General features: G+C 41.5%; 2 protein-coding genes across 16 annotated transcripts in view; one reads left to right on the forward strand and one right to left on the reverse strand.

Annotated features, from left to right (window-relative positions):
- Positions 1–4,466, forward strand: part of TRMT13 (tRNA methyltransferase 13 homolog) — a 16,417-nt gene extending 11,951 nt beyond the window's left edge. For both annotated transcript variants that reach the window (XM_008170607.4, XM_008170608.4), the window contains 2 exons: positions 2,918–3,344; positions 3,652–4,466. In XM_008170607.4, the coding sequence (XP_008168829.2) occupies positions 2,918–3,344; positions 3,652–3,847 (623 nt within the window). In that variant the 3' untranslated portion in view covers positions 3,848–4,466. The remainder of the gene's footprint in view (positions 1–2,917; positions 3,345–3,651) is intronic.
- On the reverse strand, positions 3,314–17,629 carry LRRC39 (leucine rich repeat containing 39). Of its 14 annotated transcripts, none has more exons than XM_005300907.5 (9): positions 17,404–17,541; positions 14,311–14,471; positions 13,027–13,132; positions 11,338–11,494; positions 10,930–11,066; positions 8,830–8,975; positions 7,759–7,911; positions 6,066–6,205; positions 3,314–4,214 (listed from the first exon to the last, which is right to left on the reverse strand). In XM_005300907.5, the coding sequence occupies exons 2-9, from the start codon at positions 14,460–14,462 to the stop codon at positions 4,159–4,161; spliced, it is 1,047 nt and encodes a 348-aa protein (XP_005300964.1). In that variant the 5' UTR covers positions 14,463–14,471; positions 17,404–17,541; the 3' UTR covers positions 3,314–4,158. The 14 variants fall into 14 exon arrangements, with proteins under 14 accessions (XP_005300964.1, XP_023963112.1, XP_008168832.1 ...); XM_024107344.3 differs by having other exon boundaries at positions 14,311–14,486; positions 17,404–17,526; XM_008170610.4 differs by having other exon boundaries at positions 6,066–6,190; positions 14,311–14,566; positions 17,404–17,526.
- Between the last annotated feature and the right edge of the window lie 706 nt (positions 17,630–18,335).

Consider the following 18,335-nt stretch of genomic DNA (forward strand, 5'->3'; position numbering starts at 1 on the left):
CTGAGTGCCTGTGCCTATGGCTTTGCTGCTAGAGATCACAGGTCCGGGCAACAGAATTCGGCTTGCATGCGGCCATGGTAAGCCATTGTCTTACGGCTTCTGCGCCCTCCTTTCCCACATACCAAGCAAAGCCCGTAGAGTGCTGCGGTTTTTCTGTTAACATTCAGCAGCAGCAGAAAACAAACTAACCCCCCCCCCTCCCGCCATGAATTCTCTGGGATGATCACGGTACCCCTCCCCCCACCGCGTGGCTGGTAACAGGGAAGATCCCTGCAGGAACCAAACTAACCCCCCTCCCCCCCGCCGCCCCCCTCCTGCCATAAATTCTCTGGGATGATCACGGTACCCCTCCCCCCACCGCGTGGCTGGTAACAGGGAAGATCCCTGCTAGCCAAATGCGAAAAGCTCAGGGCCAATTTCCCATCTGCGCTTGGCTAACTGCAGGGAAGGATTTATTTTCAGCCACAGGCAAACAGCCCAGTAGGAACGGCCACTTCTGTTCCCTTAATTAAGTTCCCGTATTTCAACCAGGTTACCATGAGTGATATCACTCTCCTGAGGATTACACAACAAGATAAAGAACGGATGTTGCTTGAATGCCAGCAAACACCGGGACCATACGCTACCAGGCTTTGTCAGGCAATGATACCAGATTACTTGCTGCAAGCATGGCATGGTCAAGTGTCCTACCATGGAGGACGGAATAAGGATGCACTGCCCAGAAACCTTGTGGCAAGGCTTTTGGAGTACCTCCAGGAGAGCTTCATGGAGATGTTCCTGGAGGATTTCCGCTCCATCCCCAGACACGTTAACAGACTTTTCCAGTAGCTGAACTGACCGCGAATGCATCCCAAGTCCTCAGGGCAAAGTAATCATTAAAAACCGTTTGCTTTTAAAACAAGTTTTATATTTTAAAAGGTAAACTCACCTGAGGTCCCTTCCATGGGGTCAGGGTCTTGGATACTGGCTTGGGAGGGTTGGGAGGGTACTTCAGTCAGGGTGAGAAAAAGATCCTGGCTGTTGGGGAGAACGGAGTGCTGTGTGCTCTCTGCAAGCTCCTCCTCCTCTCCCCCATCGGCAGAATCCTCAGGTGTAGCTGATGAGACTATCCCCGACCCGGAATCCACGATCACAGGTGGGGTAGTGGTGGCGGCCCCCCCTAGAATTGCATGCAGCTCGGCGTAGAAGCGGCATGTCCGCGGCTCTGACCCAGTGCGACCGTTTGCCTCCTTTGTTTTTTGATAGGCTTGTCTGAGCTCCTTGACTTTCACGCGGCACTGATCCTAGTCCCTATTGTGGCCTCTGTCCATCATGCCCTTGGAGATTTTTTCAAAAGTTTTGGCATTTCGTCTTTTAGAACGAAGTTCTGCTAGCACTGAATCCTCTCCCCATACAGCGATCAGATCCAGTACCTCCCTCACAGTCCATGCTGGTGCTCTTTTTCGATTATCGGCCTGCATGGTTACCTGTGCTGATGAGCTATCTGTGGTCACCTGTGCTCTCCACGCTGGGCAAACAGGAAATGAAATTCAAATGTTCGCGGGGCTTTTCCTGTCTACCTGGCCAGTGCATCCGAGTTTAGATTGCTGTCCAGAGCGGTCACAATGATGCACTGTGGGATAGCTCCCGGAGGCCAATACCATCGAATTGCGGCCACACTATCCCTAATTCAAAATGTTAAAATCGATTTTGGCGCTACTCCGCTCGTCGGGGTGGAGTACAGAAATCGATTTAAAGGCCCCTTTATTTCGAAATAAATGGCGTCGTTGTGTGGACGGTTGCAGGGTAAATTCGAATTAACGCTGATAAAACCGAATTAAAGTCGTAGTGTAGACCAGGCCTAAGTAGCAGGCATAGAGAGCAGAGTTGGTTACCTAAGAAATACAAATAAAAATACAGTCTAAATTCTTACTTTAACAAACTAGGTGAGATTTGAATCAAGCAGTTTCTCACCCTAACAGATGTTGCAGGCAGCTTACAGTTCATCAGTGCACAGACTGGACTTCCTTCCAGCCTGGGACCAAAGTCTTTGTCTTCCATGTGTTGAGATTTGGGGTGGGGGAGGAAGAGGCCAAGGGATGATGTCACTCTCTCTCTTTTTGTACCTTCTTCCAGCTGCTAGAAAGTTCCTTGCTGATGGTCAGGCAGTCTGCATTGCATATGTGCCTTCTCTGAGAAGCCTCTGGGATATTGGATTGTTCTTGATGAGCTGTTAACGCCTGGCTGGCCAATGATTGTTGCTCCTTTGTCCAGACTGAAAGGCCAGCTGTGGGCATCTCCCAACCTCACAATATATTTCAGTAGCACATATAGCAATACTTCATGTAAAATGATAGTACATACAATCCAAACAGGATATCAATGTTCAACAGGTTTTAAAACGATGCTTCACAAGGCATGCATTGTACAAAATTTGTCATAATTGTGTCGCAGAGGTGAATATGAGGGCTCCAGGGTGCTATTTGAGGTACAGTGTCTCACAGTGGTCTTATGCTGATTTTGTAAATACACCTCTACCCCGATATAATGAGACCCGATATAACATGAATTCGGATATAACACGGTAAAGCAGTGCTCCGGGGGGGCGGGGCTGCGCGCTCCAGCGGATCAAAGCAAGTTCGATATAACGTGTTTCACCTATAACACGGTAAGATTTTTTGGCTCCCGAGGACAGCGTTCTATCGGGGTAGAGGTGTACATTAATATTTGGTAAACTGAACTTGAAATATATAAACTCATTTCATTTTAAAGTAGCTGACCGTATTTAAGTAAACTTTGTCAACTTGTTGCTTTTGGGATTACTTGTAAAGTGCTTTTATTCTCCTCCTTATTATTGAGGAAAGTTCCTTTCCTATCTTTGAGTATAAATGCAGCACACTGTTCAAGAGTTTTTTAAAACATAGTTGTTTGTTCACAGATCTTGCTCTGAGATGTTTGGTTGAAAGTTACGCAACCCAATATGATGAAAGAAATGAAGAACCTTCACCTAAACGTTTCAAGAGTGATAAAACAGACATAGCTTTTAACAATTCTGCTGATGAAAGGAGTGGAAAGAATGTTTCAGAAAACTGGAAGCCTGTGGCTGGAATTGTTATTGCACTGTGTTGCCACCACAGGTGTCAGTGGAAGCATTATGTAGGCCGAGAGTTCTTTAGAACAGTGGGACTTGGGCCAGTGGAATTTAATTATTTTCAGAGAATGACTAGCTGGGCCACTTGTGGCATGCGAGAAACTATCACTGAAGCCTCTACCGTTGATGCAAAGAGCAAAGACCAAAGCAGTGATACAGAAGAACATGACCAAGTACACAACAGAATGGAGTGCAGTTCTGATAGTCTGCAAGGGTAGGTGATTTTTTTTTGTAGTATGTAGATGTCTCAGGAAGGTAGAAATAATGGATTAGACAGTCATTTATAGCTGAATGATTAAGCATTTTTGAATGTCAGAATGGCTCATTTTACAGAAACATATCCATCTGAAGTACTTAAAATGAAAAACATGCAAATTTAAGTGACATAATAGTCTTCAAAATCTTATTCCAAAACAGTCACATTTTATCTGCATTGAAATGCATCAGTTACAGTTTTTACAGCTTTTCTGATCTTGAACCATTTGTGTTGACTAATTCATGTTTTTTCTTTTTGGAGCTAGGCTACTTACCGTTGAAGAACGAAAGCAGATAGGTCGTCTTTGTAAACTCTTGATTGACCAGGGACGGATCAAATATTTACAACAGAGAGGGTACACTGCTGCATTACAATACTATACAGATTCTACTGTTTCCTTGGAGAATGTACTCTTGACAGCTGTACCAAGTCAATCTTCAGTACCTCAGCCAACTGCATAATGGGAGACAGATTTGGAATGGGCAGGACACAGAACTCTACAAAACTTCTCTGGATTTTTTTAAAGACCTTATTCACAGATTCAGTTCTTTTAGAAAACATTTTGTAGTCTTTCGGTACCTACAAAAGCATTGAACTTAAATTTCTTTTGGAATCACAAGAAGATGCCAGCTGACGCCTAGCAGTGTGAAAGTCATAAGGCATTTTTGTCTCTGCACACTGCCATATTGCTGTTGTTTTCTCTGTTCAGAAGAAGTAGAATTTATATTTTCCTCCAAGTACAAAAGTTCAGTTTGGCAGTTTATTTAATTTTTTATTCATTATCATTAATGGTGGCAGAAGCAACAGGTATGCAGTTGTCCAGGTTTTCTGAAAATCAATAGGTTAAAATGTAAGAAATGGATATGCTTAATAACCTGTTTCCATTTTTGAACTTCATGAGGGTTTTTATCTTGTTTTCTATGCCTAGAATTTTATTTTATGAGTTCTGACTATTTGTGGAATTGGCTAAAGAAAAACATCATTTAGTTGGAAATCAAATGCCACCTCATTGTTTTAGTAATTACATTCCCATGCATAAAGCTTTGCTATGGAGAGGAATAAAAGCTGAAATTGACATGATCTCTTGAGTTAACCTCATTATTTGAGCCATTTGTTTTAAGCTTTCCTAATATGTGGGTGAACTTAATGAGATGAAATATTGATACCTTGTGTCAGTGAAATTCGCTGTCCACATAATAGATATAGCAAAATGCACTGGCTCATGATGCTCTGCTAATGTAACTCAATCCTGACCTTCATTTACAGCCTCTGTGGGTAATTCATCGTCCAGTCCTTATCTCTCAGCAGACAGTGCTAGTCGATGTGCTTTGTCATATGGCTACTTTTCCATGAGGAAATGGGGTGAAATAGCTGCATATACTCGTTCATAAGACGAATTATTTTAGTAAGAAAGGGAAGCACCAGAGAAGGGGGTCGGCTTATGAATGGGTATAGAGAGGGAGAGGTGGGACACAGCCCCTTCCCCCAACAGAGGGTGCAAGGAGAGGCAGCACAGCCAGAAGGGAAGAGGCAGGGCCAGAGTCTCTCCGCTTCTGCCCACACTGTTCTCCCCCCAGCCTCCGAAGCAGCTGCAGCTCTGGGGCTGGCAGGCTGTAGCCCTGCCGCTCAGCCCCACCCCCCCCAGAGCAGGCTGTGGCCGCGCCGCCCAGGCGCCAGAGCATGCTGTGGCCGTGCCGCCTGGCCCAGCCCACTGGAACATGCTTCGGCCGCGCCGCTTGGACTGGCCCGCCGGAGCATGCTGCGGCCGCGCTGCCCAGCCTGCCGGAGCAGCTCCAGCCAGGCCAGAAATCTCCTCCCCAGATAAAGTGGGAAGGGATAGGATGGGGAGAGTGTGGGGGTACTGGGCTAAGGGTGGGGTCATGTGGGGGGGTTGTCACAGGGGTTACTCCCCTGACCCCCAGCTTCTCCCTCTCCCCCCCTTCCCCCCAAAATTTCCCCACCAGTTGCTGTCCCGGCCCGTCAGGGTAAGCAGCTGGCGTGCTGGGACACTTTATTTACTTAGGTTTATCTCCATGCCTGCGGACGCTCGAGGTAAACAAACGATCTTGGCCCGCCAGCAGCTTATCCTTATGGCCTGGGAGCCAAAGTTTGCTGACCCCTGAATTATAGGGTCGGCTTATGAACGGGTCATAAAAAATTTCCATTTTTACTTATCCATCTTGGGCGGGTCGGCTTATAAACGAACGGGCTCATGATTGAGTATATACAGTAATTTATTTCACTTAGGTGACTAGATCTTCCTAGAAACATCTTATATTTCCACATCACATGTTGGTGCTTTTCCACCTGCTGGCAGGAAATGCTGGGAACTCCAGATACTCCGTGACAAAAGCATCAGCTTCTCCTGCTACTCCCTCTTCAGTGTAACTTCCAGCTCAAGGAGACATATCTGTGCTAGCTATGATTGAGCTAGTGAGGTAAAAATAGAAATGTCACCACAGTGGAACACATGGCAGGAGAGGCTTGTTAGTTAAGTATGTACCAGGATCATATTCAGAGGTAACTACATATCTGTTCTTAGCATGTTAGCTCATGTATGTCTCCTCAAGCTGGAATTCATACCAGTGTAGAGACACCTTAATTCTGCTTGACTGCATTTTAATGTTTTCTAATATTTTTTTATTCATACTCTAGTTACAGACAATACAAATCTCATACCTGCTCTGCTGAGTGACTCTTGAATATACATATGCATGAACTGAATACCAAACAATTCCCGTTCCTCTTCCTCTTCAGTATTCTCGCATGTGGGAAGTGTTACTTGCAGCTCCAGTGGGTTGTCTCTGAAGTTGACAAATCTGGTAATTCATCAGAAAACATCATTCTTGAAGGTCCTCCCCCCCCCCCCCCCCCCCCCCGACCAAGAACAACTGTTTGAAAACTAAACTAGGCTGCACTGAAGAGTGCTTCAGCAAAAGAAAATGTAATTAAGGGCAATTTCTCCGGGTATTATCTTTCAAATAGTTTCTCTACTTAATGGTAGTGTGGGATGTGTTTATCTTAACTGATTTAGAAATAGTCTTCATCTGAACATTATTTACATCATTTCTTAAAATGGTTTCTATGCCAAACTTGTAGTTTGCACAGTTTAACAAGGAAGCCCTTGTTTAATATTTTATCATGTTTAATATTTTGTGCGCACACTTGAAAATATAGGCCTTAGTACCTGTGGTCAGTACCAAGGCCAATTCAAGCAAATCTAGGATCTCCAGTGTACAAATTCAGGTGTTCTTACTATCCCTATGTTTATTGAAGTACATGTTTGTACCGCACAGTAAGATAACGTTATATATTTTCGTAATATTTTGACATCAGGATACAGAAGCAGATGTTTACTCTGAAACCAGAATAAAATATTTAAATTAGATCTATTGCACATGAGAATTTTTATTTTTGGTAAATAAAGTTTATGCATCTCTAGATATAGTAGCATCCCCAAATAACTTGAAAACATAGGAATTGCTATACTACATCAGACCAGGTAGGTATGAACTCAACTGGCTATCCCGAGCCCCCGCTCGTGCTACCTAGCTGCACTGCTATTTTTACCATAGTAGCTCAAGCAGCGCTTGCACAGGTACGTGTATGCAAGCTGGGAATTACACTCTCAGCTTCAAGTGGAGACATAGCCTTCGTCTGGTATCCTGTCTCTAAGAATGAAAGTACTTAAGAGAAAGCAACAAGAACCCTGCCATAGTGAATAAAAAAAAAAAACAATCTGCCCATAAGGATTTGAAAGAAGTTTTCCCGTCAGTTCCTGGTTAGCTTATATCTTGAAGCATTAAGAGTTATAGCTCACATTTTTATCCCCAAACATAAATGGATATTCTCATTATTCATATCTTAGTATCTAAACCTTTTTTGAAGGGTTTTAGGTTCTTGACCTCACTGATACCTTGTGGCAGTAATTCCCCAGGTGAAATATGTTTTATAAAAAGTTCTCCTTTTATCAGTTTTTAATTGTTGCTTTTCAATTTTTGTCCCTTGGTCTTGTGTTATGAGAGAGGCTAAAATAGTGATGCCCAACTGTTCCACTGAAAGGCCAGCATCCACAAACCTCACAGATCAAGAAGAACCTAAAGTTTCTCTTAACCTTTGGGACTCTAAATACTGTATTTACATTTGCAATAAATCCATTTGGTGAAATGAAGGAACTCAATACTGTCATAAAACTTTCTGGGCCAGATTCTCACTTGGCATAAATCTGTAGTTCCACTGATTTCAATGGAGCTATACCAGTTCACACCAGCTGAGAATCCGGCTCCCTATCTATTTGTTATGCAGCAGTTTGCACTGTGGGGGAATTTTTAAAGGCAGCCTTCAGGTACCTGCAGTATTGTTGATATTTTACCTGAGATTTGTCATTTGTTGCATGCAAGCAGGAATATCCCGGAGTTTGTTGTTGCTGAGGACAAGAGTACTCAGATTTTTCATATTACTGATGGTTTCTGGTAAATGGGTTATTTCATTCCGTTGGAGCCATAAAGTATGTAGGTTCTCCATTCTGTAGAAGTAGAGGTTTCTACAATTAATCCAGCATTAGGGAATCCTTGATGATTAAAGGAGTTGATTCACTTCAACAATCATATATCTGATATAAAGAATGCAGTAACGCTTAACAGTCTGGGAGCGTGTGTAATTCTGTGGGCAAGTTAATGACAAAAAGGTAAGGGAGGTGTCATTTGATTCATAAAATCTACAGAATCATAATTTCAATGATTTCATCTGAACATTATTTATATCACTTCTTGAAACGGTTCCTATGCCAAACATGTAGTTTGTACAGTTTAACATAGAGCTGGACTAACTAGTGGGATGACTAAGTTTTAAGGGGATGCAGACATTGGCATCTGCATCCTTGGCTCATGCACACGTTCAATGGTGTCACCCTATGGCATGGCAGAGGGGATGGGCTGCCCTTCCCAGCTCCACACCACTGGTTGGTGGAAATTTTGGTAATACAATGTGATACATTTGAAAGCCTTTTCTCCTACAGACACAAAGGTACCATACAGCAACCTAGAACAATTATGTAGAATATATGTAGAGATATATTTTAAAATTATATTTTAACATAGAGATGCATTGACTGCATAAAAAAGGACATTAATCTTAGGAAACAGAGGTTGAAGATAGTAGCCTCAATTATAAGTTGAAAATTTCTACAGCAAGAAGATTTAACTTGACAACAGGAAGTTAATGTCTTATTAAGTATCAACTCAGTTGCAAGCAATTTTCCTTCTGAATAAAAAAAATTTTCCTTAGTTCTCGTAAGGAAATATTCTGCTCTGAGATATTCCAGTTATTTTAACAGTATAAGTAGCTTGCTTTATTTTGTTTGATACTTGTTAATATTTTAGAACAGAGTTGGGTAACTAAATTTTCAATGCAATGGAATTAAAACTAAGAATGGTTTTTTTACCTGTCAATCGTATCAGGGAGTTGCTGAAGTTTGTTGCTCCCCATGTCTAACCATTCTAGACTTGGCATGTTCAGGAGAGCTGAAGGGATGGTAGTAAATTGGTTCATACTCAGATCTACATGGTAAAGCTTCTTTAGGTCACTGAGCTAAATAGAAAAGGGAAGACTCATGAATAGGATTCCTTAATGCACATGTGTACAGACTGTGCAGTAAGTGATGTTCCATCACAGCTGTTATTTAACCATGTTGGCCACAAAGACAGAAAAATTCTGAAAATACTACACCGTGTTCTGGAATCCATGCCAGACAAGTGATTCCGGGTTGCATGAGATAAGACAGAGGGCCAGAATCTCATTTACACTATTGCTCCAGTGATGTAAAGGGACTTCAGTATAAATAAGAATCTGGTCTAGAGTCTTAAAATTTATTTTTGTCAGGAAACATTCACTTGACCTCCTAAAAGAGGGTGACCAGACAGCAAGTGTGAAAAATTGGGACAGGGAGTGGGGGGTAATAGGAGCCTATATAAGACAAACTCCCAAATATCGGGACATCTGATCACCCCATCATAAAATATTGCTAACTTTGCTAGTCAAACAACTGCCAGATAAATTTGGTAACTTCTGATATTCAGTTAATATTCTATATTTATTTATTTTAAAGCTGCCCAGTTTGTTGGGTTTTACAGACTTAATGTTTGGACTTAATTCTGCAGTGCGCCAAGCACCCTAAGGGCTATTCTACACTGGCAGAGCTTTAATGTGCCTTGTGTGGTTGCGGCAGAGTGCTGGGAGAGAGCTCTAAAAAACCCACCTCAACAAGGGGCGTGGCTCCCAGCTCTGGTGCACTGTTTACACTGGTGCTTTACAGCACTGAAACTTGCTGCACTCAGGGGTGTGTTTTTTCATACCCCTGAGTGAGAAAGTTGCAGCGCTGTTATCCTCAGTCTCCTGTAAAGTCTGTGGGAATTGAGGTTACTTTTAATATCGGTCAGGGCTGTAATTTTTGTAGCAAATACAAATAAATAAATATCAGAAGTATTTGGTTACTTTGTAGCCAAGGGACTGATATGGAGATATGGATCCCTTTTCACATGTACGTCATCAGTTGCGATTCAGCCCAGGTAAGTAGAGAGCAAAAGTTATTACACTCAGCTGCCCTGTGTCCTCTGTGAAAGGAGTTAATTCACTTCCTTGTGCACATGCAGTTGTCTGCATCACACAAATCACTACCACAAGCAGTAGTCTTTGTAGAGATACCACTAGCTGAATGGGGAAGGAATGAACTATGCCAGGATGACCAAACTTACTGACCCTCCAAGCCTCATATGACAACCTTCAGAAGTTCGAGAGATGGGATGTGCCTGCCGGGGCTTAGGGCTTCAGCCGCATGGGAGATGCCTGGCTGGGCTCAGGGCTTCAGCCCCGCTTTTGCAGAAGCCCCAAGCGCTGGCAGGCATGCCCCACGAGGCAGAAGCCCCTAACCCCAGCACCCTGCTTCAGGGCAGAAGCCCCAAGCTCACCCCCCACCCCAGTCTGGTAGGCAAAGAATGGGGGAGGGTATGGGGGGTCCGCTAGCCACACTTTAACTGTAAAAGAGCCACAGTTTGGCCACCCTGAACTATGCTCTCACCCTTAAAGGTGACTTCTCTAAGGTCATAGTTGAGCCAGTGGGCCAGATCCTAAGCTGGTGTAAAACAGCATAGTTTAATTAAAATCAATAGCCTGATGCCAGTTTACACCAACTAAGCAGCTGGCCCATTATTTATATACTCCACTGTAAGAGTGGGCAAAATTAGACTCAGTTCCTGCAAATACTTAGTTACTCATGTGGTTAGTCCCACTGGCTCCCATGGAACGATTCATATAAACAAAGATTATGCATATTTTTAAATATTTGTAAAATCAATGTCTTAAAAATAAAGTGAAAACAACCCATCTATTAGACAGTCCATGCAAGACTTTCCAGTGGAAATGTACTATGTCATTTTAAAGTCTAGAAGAAAACAGAAGTTCCATTTTTTTTCTGAGAATAATTTTTTTTAGCTAGTGAAAACATTTAATATATACCTATAAATAAAAGTAATTGTTTTTCTCAAACCTGAAGTGGAAGGTCACAGATATCCCTGTTCACAGCCAGTTCCAGTCTTCCGAGGCTGATGCAGTTACTTAGCTCTTTCGGAACAGACTTAATTTTATTATAACTGAGAAGCAGCTCTTGGAGGTTAGGCAGCTGGCCTGCAAAGGCAATAATCAAAGAGAATCCAACTGAATATTGGGTCTGAGGAATACATTAAACCTTTCAGCTGTGAAGTACTGGGGTTAAATCTTACTTTATTGTGTTGGCTCATTAGTGTAGTGTGAGTGCTCTTGGTCTGCTTATTGAAATAAAGACGCAGTTAATGAAAATTATGGGATTTGGTGTGACGGCTGCTTAATCCAGAAGCAGTGCTCCAATGGAGTAACACAGAATGGCTTGTTTTTGTTGTTGTATTTAAATACCACTTACCAATCTCTTTAGGTAGCTTTTCAATGGCATTTCGGGATAGATCCAGCACAATGAGATTTTGAAACCTTCCAATGAATTCAGGAATTTTCACCAAACTAATTCTGTGAAGCTGCCATTCCTGGAGGTGGTTCAGTTTCAGTAAGCAAGCAGGTAACATCTAAAAATAATAAAAAATAAAATCAGAAGGAAATTCCACTTGGTTTATGGAATGAAAATGGACTAATTGTTAGTGTAGGAAGATTTTGGAAACATGAACATTTAGAGTTACGCTAGAGAGGAAGGAAACAGTTTTGCTTTTCTGATCACTAGACCATACAACATGCAGAAATTAATTCCCATTACACCTCAAGAATAACCAGCCCTTCTGCTTGCACCCAGAACTTAGGCACCTGCACTGATAGAACTAAGCAATGCAAGATCCCAGAAGCAAAACAAACAAAAATGTTTGAACTTAAATGATGTTTAGTGTCTGTCATGTGGATTTTATAACATCTGTTCAAAACAAAATGACACTGTTAGGTAACTGCACTGTAGAATGTATTTACAACATGTTCTATATTAAAAAAGGACCACCTATAACTTCCAAGATTGTGCAACATTTCTAAATAATTGCTTGCTATAAAATGATTATAGAATAGATTTAGTAATTTGGTTTGAAATTCATTGCTCTGAGTGAGTTACACAGGGTTTGTGTGGGATGTAGGGACTGCAGTTTGTAGGGAATTAAATCTTCCGCAAACTCCTGTGTAAGACACATCACCTCCCTGGACTGGGGCAGGCACCATGGCTGTTACAGTGTAAGCTGAAGTCACACCTTCACCAGCCTGTATCTGATCCAACGCCCATCAATGCCAATGGAAAGATTCCCAATGATTTAAAAGGCAGATTGGCTCAGGCATCTCGTCTTCAACTTCTTCTTCATGGTGGACACTGGAACTAGCATAAAGCCAGTTCTGCAACCTACAGAGATTGGTAGGGTCCACCCTGCCACATACTCTACAGCTGCCCACCTTTCTTGCACTGGAACCACAGTGGTCCCACCGTTCTGAGAGCCTTTGTGCCATTGGATGAATTTCACCCTTAGAAAGAGAAGAGAAATAACCCCAAGAAATCTTTTCATTTCACGTGACTTTCACATTACAGGTTATGTCTGTGTAGTTCTCAAGGCCGGCTCTACGCACCAGCATTCCAAGCATGTGCTTGGGGCAGCACTTCTAAAGGGGCGGCATTCCGGCTCTTTGGGGCAGCACTTTTCAAGGGGCAGCACTCTGTTGGTTTTTTTTGTTTTTTGTTTGCTTGGGGCGGCAAAAAACCTGGAGCTAGCCCTGGTAGTTCTGGGGCATTAGCAAAATTAATACTTCTTTAATTAAATGCATAAGACATAAAATACCATTAAGTTTTCCTGTTCATGTGGGAAGACTTTCTGGGCTGTTGCTGGTCAGTCGTGAAATTACTTAGCATTCAATATTCTACTGTTAGAGTGAGCAAGTTTAATTTCAATACAATCAGGTTTTATTTATATTCACAGCAATAATTCAACTGTCCGTCCCTGATCATCTGTGTACAGTGCTGAGCATATTGTGGGCACTTAATAGATGAAAAGTAATACTAGCTGGGCTAAAGATGTAAAATAGCTTAACTCTGTAATTCACTAACCATGCAACCCAAACAATTTCCTGTTAATATTACCTTCCATTCTTCTTGTTCTATCCTTAGTATAACCCTTCCATCTTCAGTGATGACTTTTTCTTTGAGCTTGGCTAAACTGTTTCTTTCCTCCCAGACAAGCATCAGTCTACAAAACAAAGACCTTTTTTTAGTTGTGCAGCTGTTAATATGAGCAACATTTACTATCCCATTTTGATTGCCTGACGTAGCAAAGAGGCAACTTTTTGGCGAGAAGCCTTCATGGAAGTCAGACTAGTATTTATCTTAATGGGATGCTAGATACACTTTGGGAGGGCTGGCAATGTAGCAGTTCATTAGCTTAGAGAATTTACGGCATTCTAATGTTTTGGCTAATGTACAAATGTTTTGCAATTCGGTGAGATCATATTTTAAAATCTGTATGAAGTAAATTATTTTATAGAGATAAATTAACTACTTCCATCAAGCTTTATAATGTTTTACCAAGAACAACAGGGGGGGAAATAATGTAAGGGGACTGTCCCAAACACCATTCATTTTAAGGGAAGCTTGTAGCTTTTTTATGGGTGGGAGAAGCACTAAGCTTCTTTTACCTTTTCACTTCCACAGCCTCTAGCTCAGGGGTTCTCAAACTGGGGGTTGGGACCCCTCAGGGGGTCATGAGGTTATTACCTGGGGGGTCGTGAGCTGTCAGTCTCCACCCCAAACCCCGCTTTGCCTCCAGCATTTATAATGGTGTTAAATATATAAAAAAGTGTTTTTAATTTATTATGGGAGTTGCACTCAGAGGCTTGCTATGTGAAAGGGGTCACCAGAACAAAAGTTTGAGAATCACTGCTCTAGCTGCTATAACATAGATTATCCACCAGAGACAGCAATCTGGTCACAGACAAAAGAGAGTTGGCTTCTTTGCATCCATATATGAAGTCAGCTTGAATTCAAGTAAAGTTCATGCAAGTCATCATAGACTAATCAGTGAAGATAAGAGATCAAAATAATATTAAGTGGAGACTGTTTCTAAATGGAGGGCACTTGTCAACACCTTGTGCTATAAAAACATGAAGAATTTCTTTTACACTATTGTAGTGCTATGAAGACAGTGGTAGCTGTTGTAGTTTGATATATATGCCAGTCGAATCAGCAGCTGCACTAATTTCTATTTACAGTTGAACATAATTCTCTGGTAGACCTGAGTCTAAAATCAGATTTCTTTCAGAATTTTACCTGAGCAAAGATTGCAGGATTGGATCTTGCATGTTCCAGAAAAGACCAACCATATCACCTGTGTTTAGCTTCACATTTCTTCCTAACTGATTAGGGACATACCTGCCTACAGTCCTCTGTCTGAATTCCTTTTCCTTCCGTAGTTCTTCATTTATTTTCTGAATTCTCACTTCCCAAAGTGTCTTAACAGCAGAGAATGATCCAATGCATGGTGCAGTTTCAGTCATGATTCTTACACATTCCGGTTCAGCCATAGGTATCTGCTTCTGAATAGCACACTGATTACCATCATCATTATATTCCCACATATGAGTTGGACATGCCAGAAGGAGACATCAATGTAAAAAAATTGATATGCCTATTTGATTAATTAAACACAATCAATTTGAGCAGCGCTGTGATGGAACTCACATCAACTGACTCCTGTCACATATATAGAATAGTTAATCATGTGTTCCTAGTTACCTCATCACATAATACAAGAATAAGGAGATAAGAACATAAGAACAGCCATACTGGGTCAGACCAAAGGTCCATCTAGCCCAATATCCTGTCTTCTGACAGTGGCCAATGCCAGATACCCCAGAGGGAATGAACAGAACAGGTAATCATTAAGTGCTCCATCCCTTGTTGCCCATTCCCAGCTTCTGGCAAACAGAGGCTAGGGACACCATCCCTGCCCATTCTGGCTAATAGCCATTGATGGATCAATCTTTCATGAACTTATCTAGTTCTTTTTTGAACCCTGTTATACTCTTGGCCTTCACAACATCCTCTGGCAAGGAGTTCCACAGGTTGACTGCGCGTTGTATGGAAAAATAATTCCTTTTGTTTGTTTTAAACCTGCTGCCTATTAATGTCATTTGGTGATCCCTAGTTCTTGTGTTATGAGAAGGCGTAAATAATACTTCCTTATTTAGTTTCTCCACACCAGTCATGATTTTACAGACCTCTATCATATCTCCCCTTAGTCGTCGTTTTTTTTCCAAGCTGAAAAGTCCCAGTCTTATTAATCTCTCTTCATACGGAAGTTGTTCCATACCCCTAATCATTTTTGTTGCCATTTTCTGACCTTTTTCCAATTCCAATATTCAATTAAGTTAAAAAGTAACAAAGGTAAAAACAGCTAGAAGATCATACATTCTACTCAGCATAGAATTAGCCTGTGGAATTCGCTGCCATGAGCTATCATTGAGTCCAAGAGCTTGGTAGGATTCAAAAAAGGTCAGAGTTTAATACAGATTGTGAGAACATCCACAGTGACATAAACCAAGATAAATAATATAAGGGTTAACCTTTATGCATCAGGGGATCAGTCAACTATTAATTGCCGGGGGGTGGGAAGAAAGCTGCCCTATAGGCCAGCTACTAATAATAGCCTGTTCGAAGCTTCTTGAACATTCTGGTACTAGTGCCCAGCAGACAGGACACCTGGTCATTCCTGTGCTCCTGTCTGGAAGAGTTCCTCTCAGCCACTCTTGTATTGGGTTTTTGTATTCTAGCAATAATATAGAACTGTGAAGTTCAGATCTGGTGCTGAACTCTCCCAAAGTTTGGGGCAGGGTTAGATTGGGGGTTCAGGGTTGGCATATAGATTTGTAGGGCTATGTAGTAATGCTAAGACCACATTAAACATTGCCTCATTTTTTTTTATTATAAATGCCTACTACTTGGTGGAAGAGAGACAGGGAATACTGTCTCAAACACCCAGCTCCAATCTGAAAAGCCTGAGAATGTTTTTTCAGCCAGCCAGACAGCTTGCCCTCCAACAATGAAAGTGGAATGTCAACCTTTTCCCTATAATCATCTTTCCACTAATGGCCAGTGTAGAGTCACTTGTTTGAAGGCATCTTTCCCGGCATGCTTTTCTTTTAGCTGGCCTTTTAAATGTGGCAGAGCCAAACCAGCTGCTGCACTACGATAGCTATTTGGTACCTACTTGCTAGATATTTCTGCATCCAAGCTAAGTATTCCTACTATGTTTACTATATTATTATTGCAGTGGTGTATCCAATAGCCAGATTGTATATGGGGACTTACATCAAAGAAATATAGAAGAATACAAAAAGGTAGACGAAGTATAAAGAAATGAACACTGAAAATGGCTCCTCATTGGAAAGACAGTATAGACTGGAGAATGGAATTCCTCTGGAGCTACACTGATGTAAAAAAGGAGAATTTGGCTCAACTATTTTTGCACTGCTAATTCTTAACTGTGCTGTAAGAATAGAAGCTGTTGAGGGGAAGATGGAGGTTTTGACAGCTGGGGCTGTTGGTGCCCAGGAAGGTGTGAGAGGTAGTTTAGTTTTGGAGCTCCCAAAAAGTGGTTAAGGCTTTTTTGCAATGGCGAATGGATGCATCTTCCTCTTCTCCCTCCCAGCCCCATGTGGGTATGAACACAAACGTCTTGATGTATATTCAGGGATTAATTCCCCACCCCCGTAGCCCTTACCAGTAACCAGCTACGCACTGCTCCTCATCCCAATATCTGCCTTTGCACCCAACATGACTAAACACATTAGCTAAAGATTTCTGTTAAATGATTCATAACTGAATTTAAATTGTTATTAGTAGGCTTCAGAGTTAACTCTCATTGAGACAGCTCAGTCAGTTCCTGCTTCCCATAGCTATTGTTTTAGGCTGTTTGGAGACTAGGAAATCAACATTCCAGCAGTTGACATTCAGTTCAAATTCCTGTATTATAAGCTTGTGTCATGTCAGGAACTGTATTTGCTATGCGTCTATGATACCTAACATAATGGGACCCTCAACCCTGACTGTGGCTTCTAATGCTACTTGTAATCATCAAAATTTGAAGGGGTTTTTGGCCATCTATTTTAAAATTAAAACTTAGTTTTTGGACCACTGTTCTGTGGCAGACAGTGAATTCTTCAGTAAATTGCAGAGCTACAGAAATCAGAACACACGAGGCCCTAAGTATAGGGTTTTGTTTTTCTCTATGTAATGAGAAAATTATGAAAAGCTGAAAGTAGAACATTTTGACCCCACCCTTTATACTTCTTTCTAGTAGACACGATAATACAATAGCAATCATGAACTGCCAGCCATTCAGAAGTGCATTCCCAATTTTAGCTGTAAAATAACTGCAGATGTACTGTCTTGTAACTAGAGCTCCTGCCCGTGATCACCTCCCCACTTTCACTTCCAGACATATGGAAGCATTTTAGAACTTACCTAAATCATTTGATGTATTCACAGATTTTCCACGACTCATTGATTTCTGTGCAAGAGCAGAGCGAGGTTATGAATCTTGTCTGTGTTACTAATGTCTGTCTCTGATACAGACTCCAATTAAGTGAAATGTAATGCCAGCCCAGTTCTAATTTTAAGCCATGACATTGCTGGGATATCACATGGGACTACTTTGCAAAGCCACAGAGCATTTACCACTGAATGTCTTGCCATTTTTTGGAACACAATAACCTGTGTAAACTGTTTATGGAATAAACACAGATCAATACTTGTGATCAAAAAGAGCCAGTTAATATATTTGCTATGCCAAATAACACAAGCTAGATTAGAGTTTAGAATGACAATTGTTTGCTTTATACTGGCAATGTTTTGCTGCAAATAACACAGTTTCAGAAAAAAATTAAACATTTGGCTACTGTGAAAAGAATTATAAAGCAAAATTAAACCCTAAAATGCACTGTATTTGGAAGAGAAAAGAGTTGCTTTGTATTGTTCTGCTCAGTTACACTTGTAGTAAATTCAAACATTTGTGAAATTCCCAGACACTCTGCTATGCAGTTCTTTCTCTTCACAATAAAGTCCAGGATACCTGCTGAACAGTGATAGTACTGAACCAAGAAGTAGTTCACTTCTGGCTGCAGAAGGAAGAATTTGAGATGTTTTGTTTTTGCTGGTGTTTCCCCCCCTCTCCCAGAATCTTAATGTAAATAACTTTTATAAAGGGCCATATTGTCCTCCATGCAGGAAAAATCTGCACAGGAAACTGAGTTTTACCTGGCAGGTATGATCCATCATGGGAGCTTGGATTAGAACAGGCAGAGTTTGGTCCTATAAAATGATGACTTTGTTGAAATCAGTGTGAATCACAGGACTCTCAGCTCTCTGATAACCATCTGCTTTTCCCAAGGCAGTAT

The sequence above is a fragment of the Chrysemys picta genome, chromosome 8 (genome assembly GCF_011386835.1).
Source record: "Chrysemys picta bellii isolate R12L10 chromosome 8, ASM1138683v2, whole genome shotgun sequence".
Lineage (NCBI taxonomy): Eukaryota > Metazoa > Chordata > Testudines > Emydidae > Chrysemys > Chrysemys picta.

Coding starts and splice junctions, on each gene's coding strand:
- LRRC39 (XM_008170609.4), bottom strand. CDS start 14,516: ATGTGGGAATATAATGATGATGGTAATCAGTGTGCTATTCAGAAGCAG. Junction 11,067..11,337: donor AAAGCTACCTAAAGAGATTG/GTAAGTGGTATT, acceptor TTGCCTTTGCAG/GCCAGCTGCCTAACCTCCAA. Junction 6,206..7,758: donor CAACAAATGACAAATCTCAG/GTAAAATATCAA, acceptor ATGAATTACCAG/ATTTGTCAACTTCAGAGACA.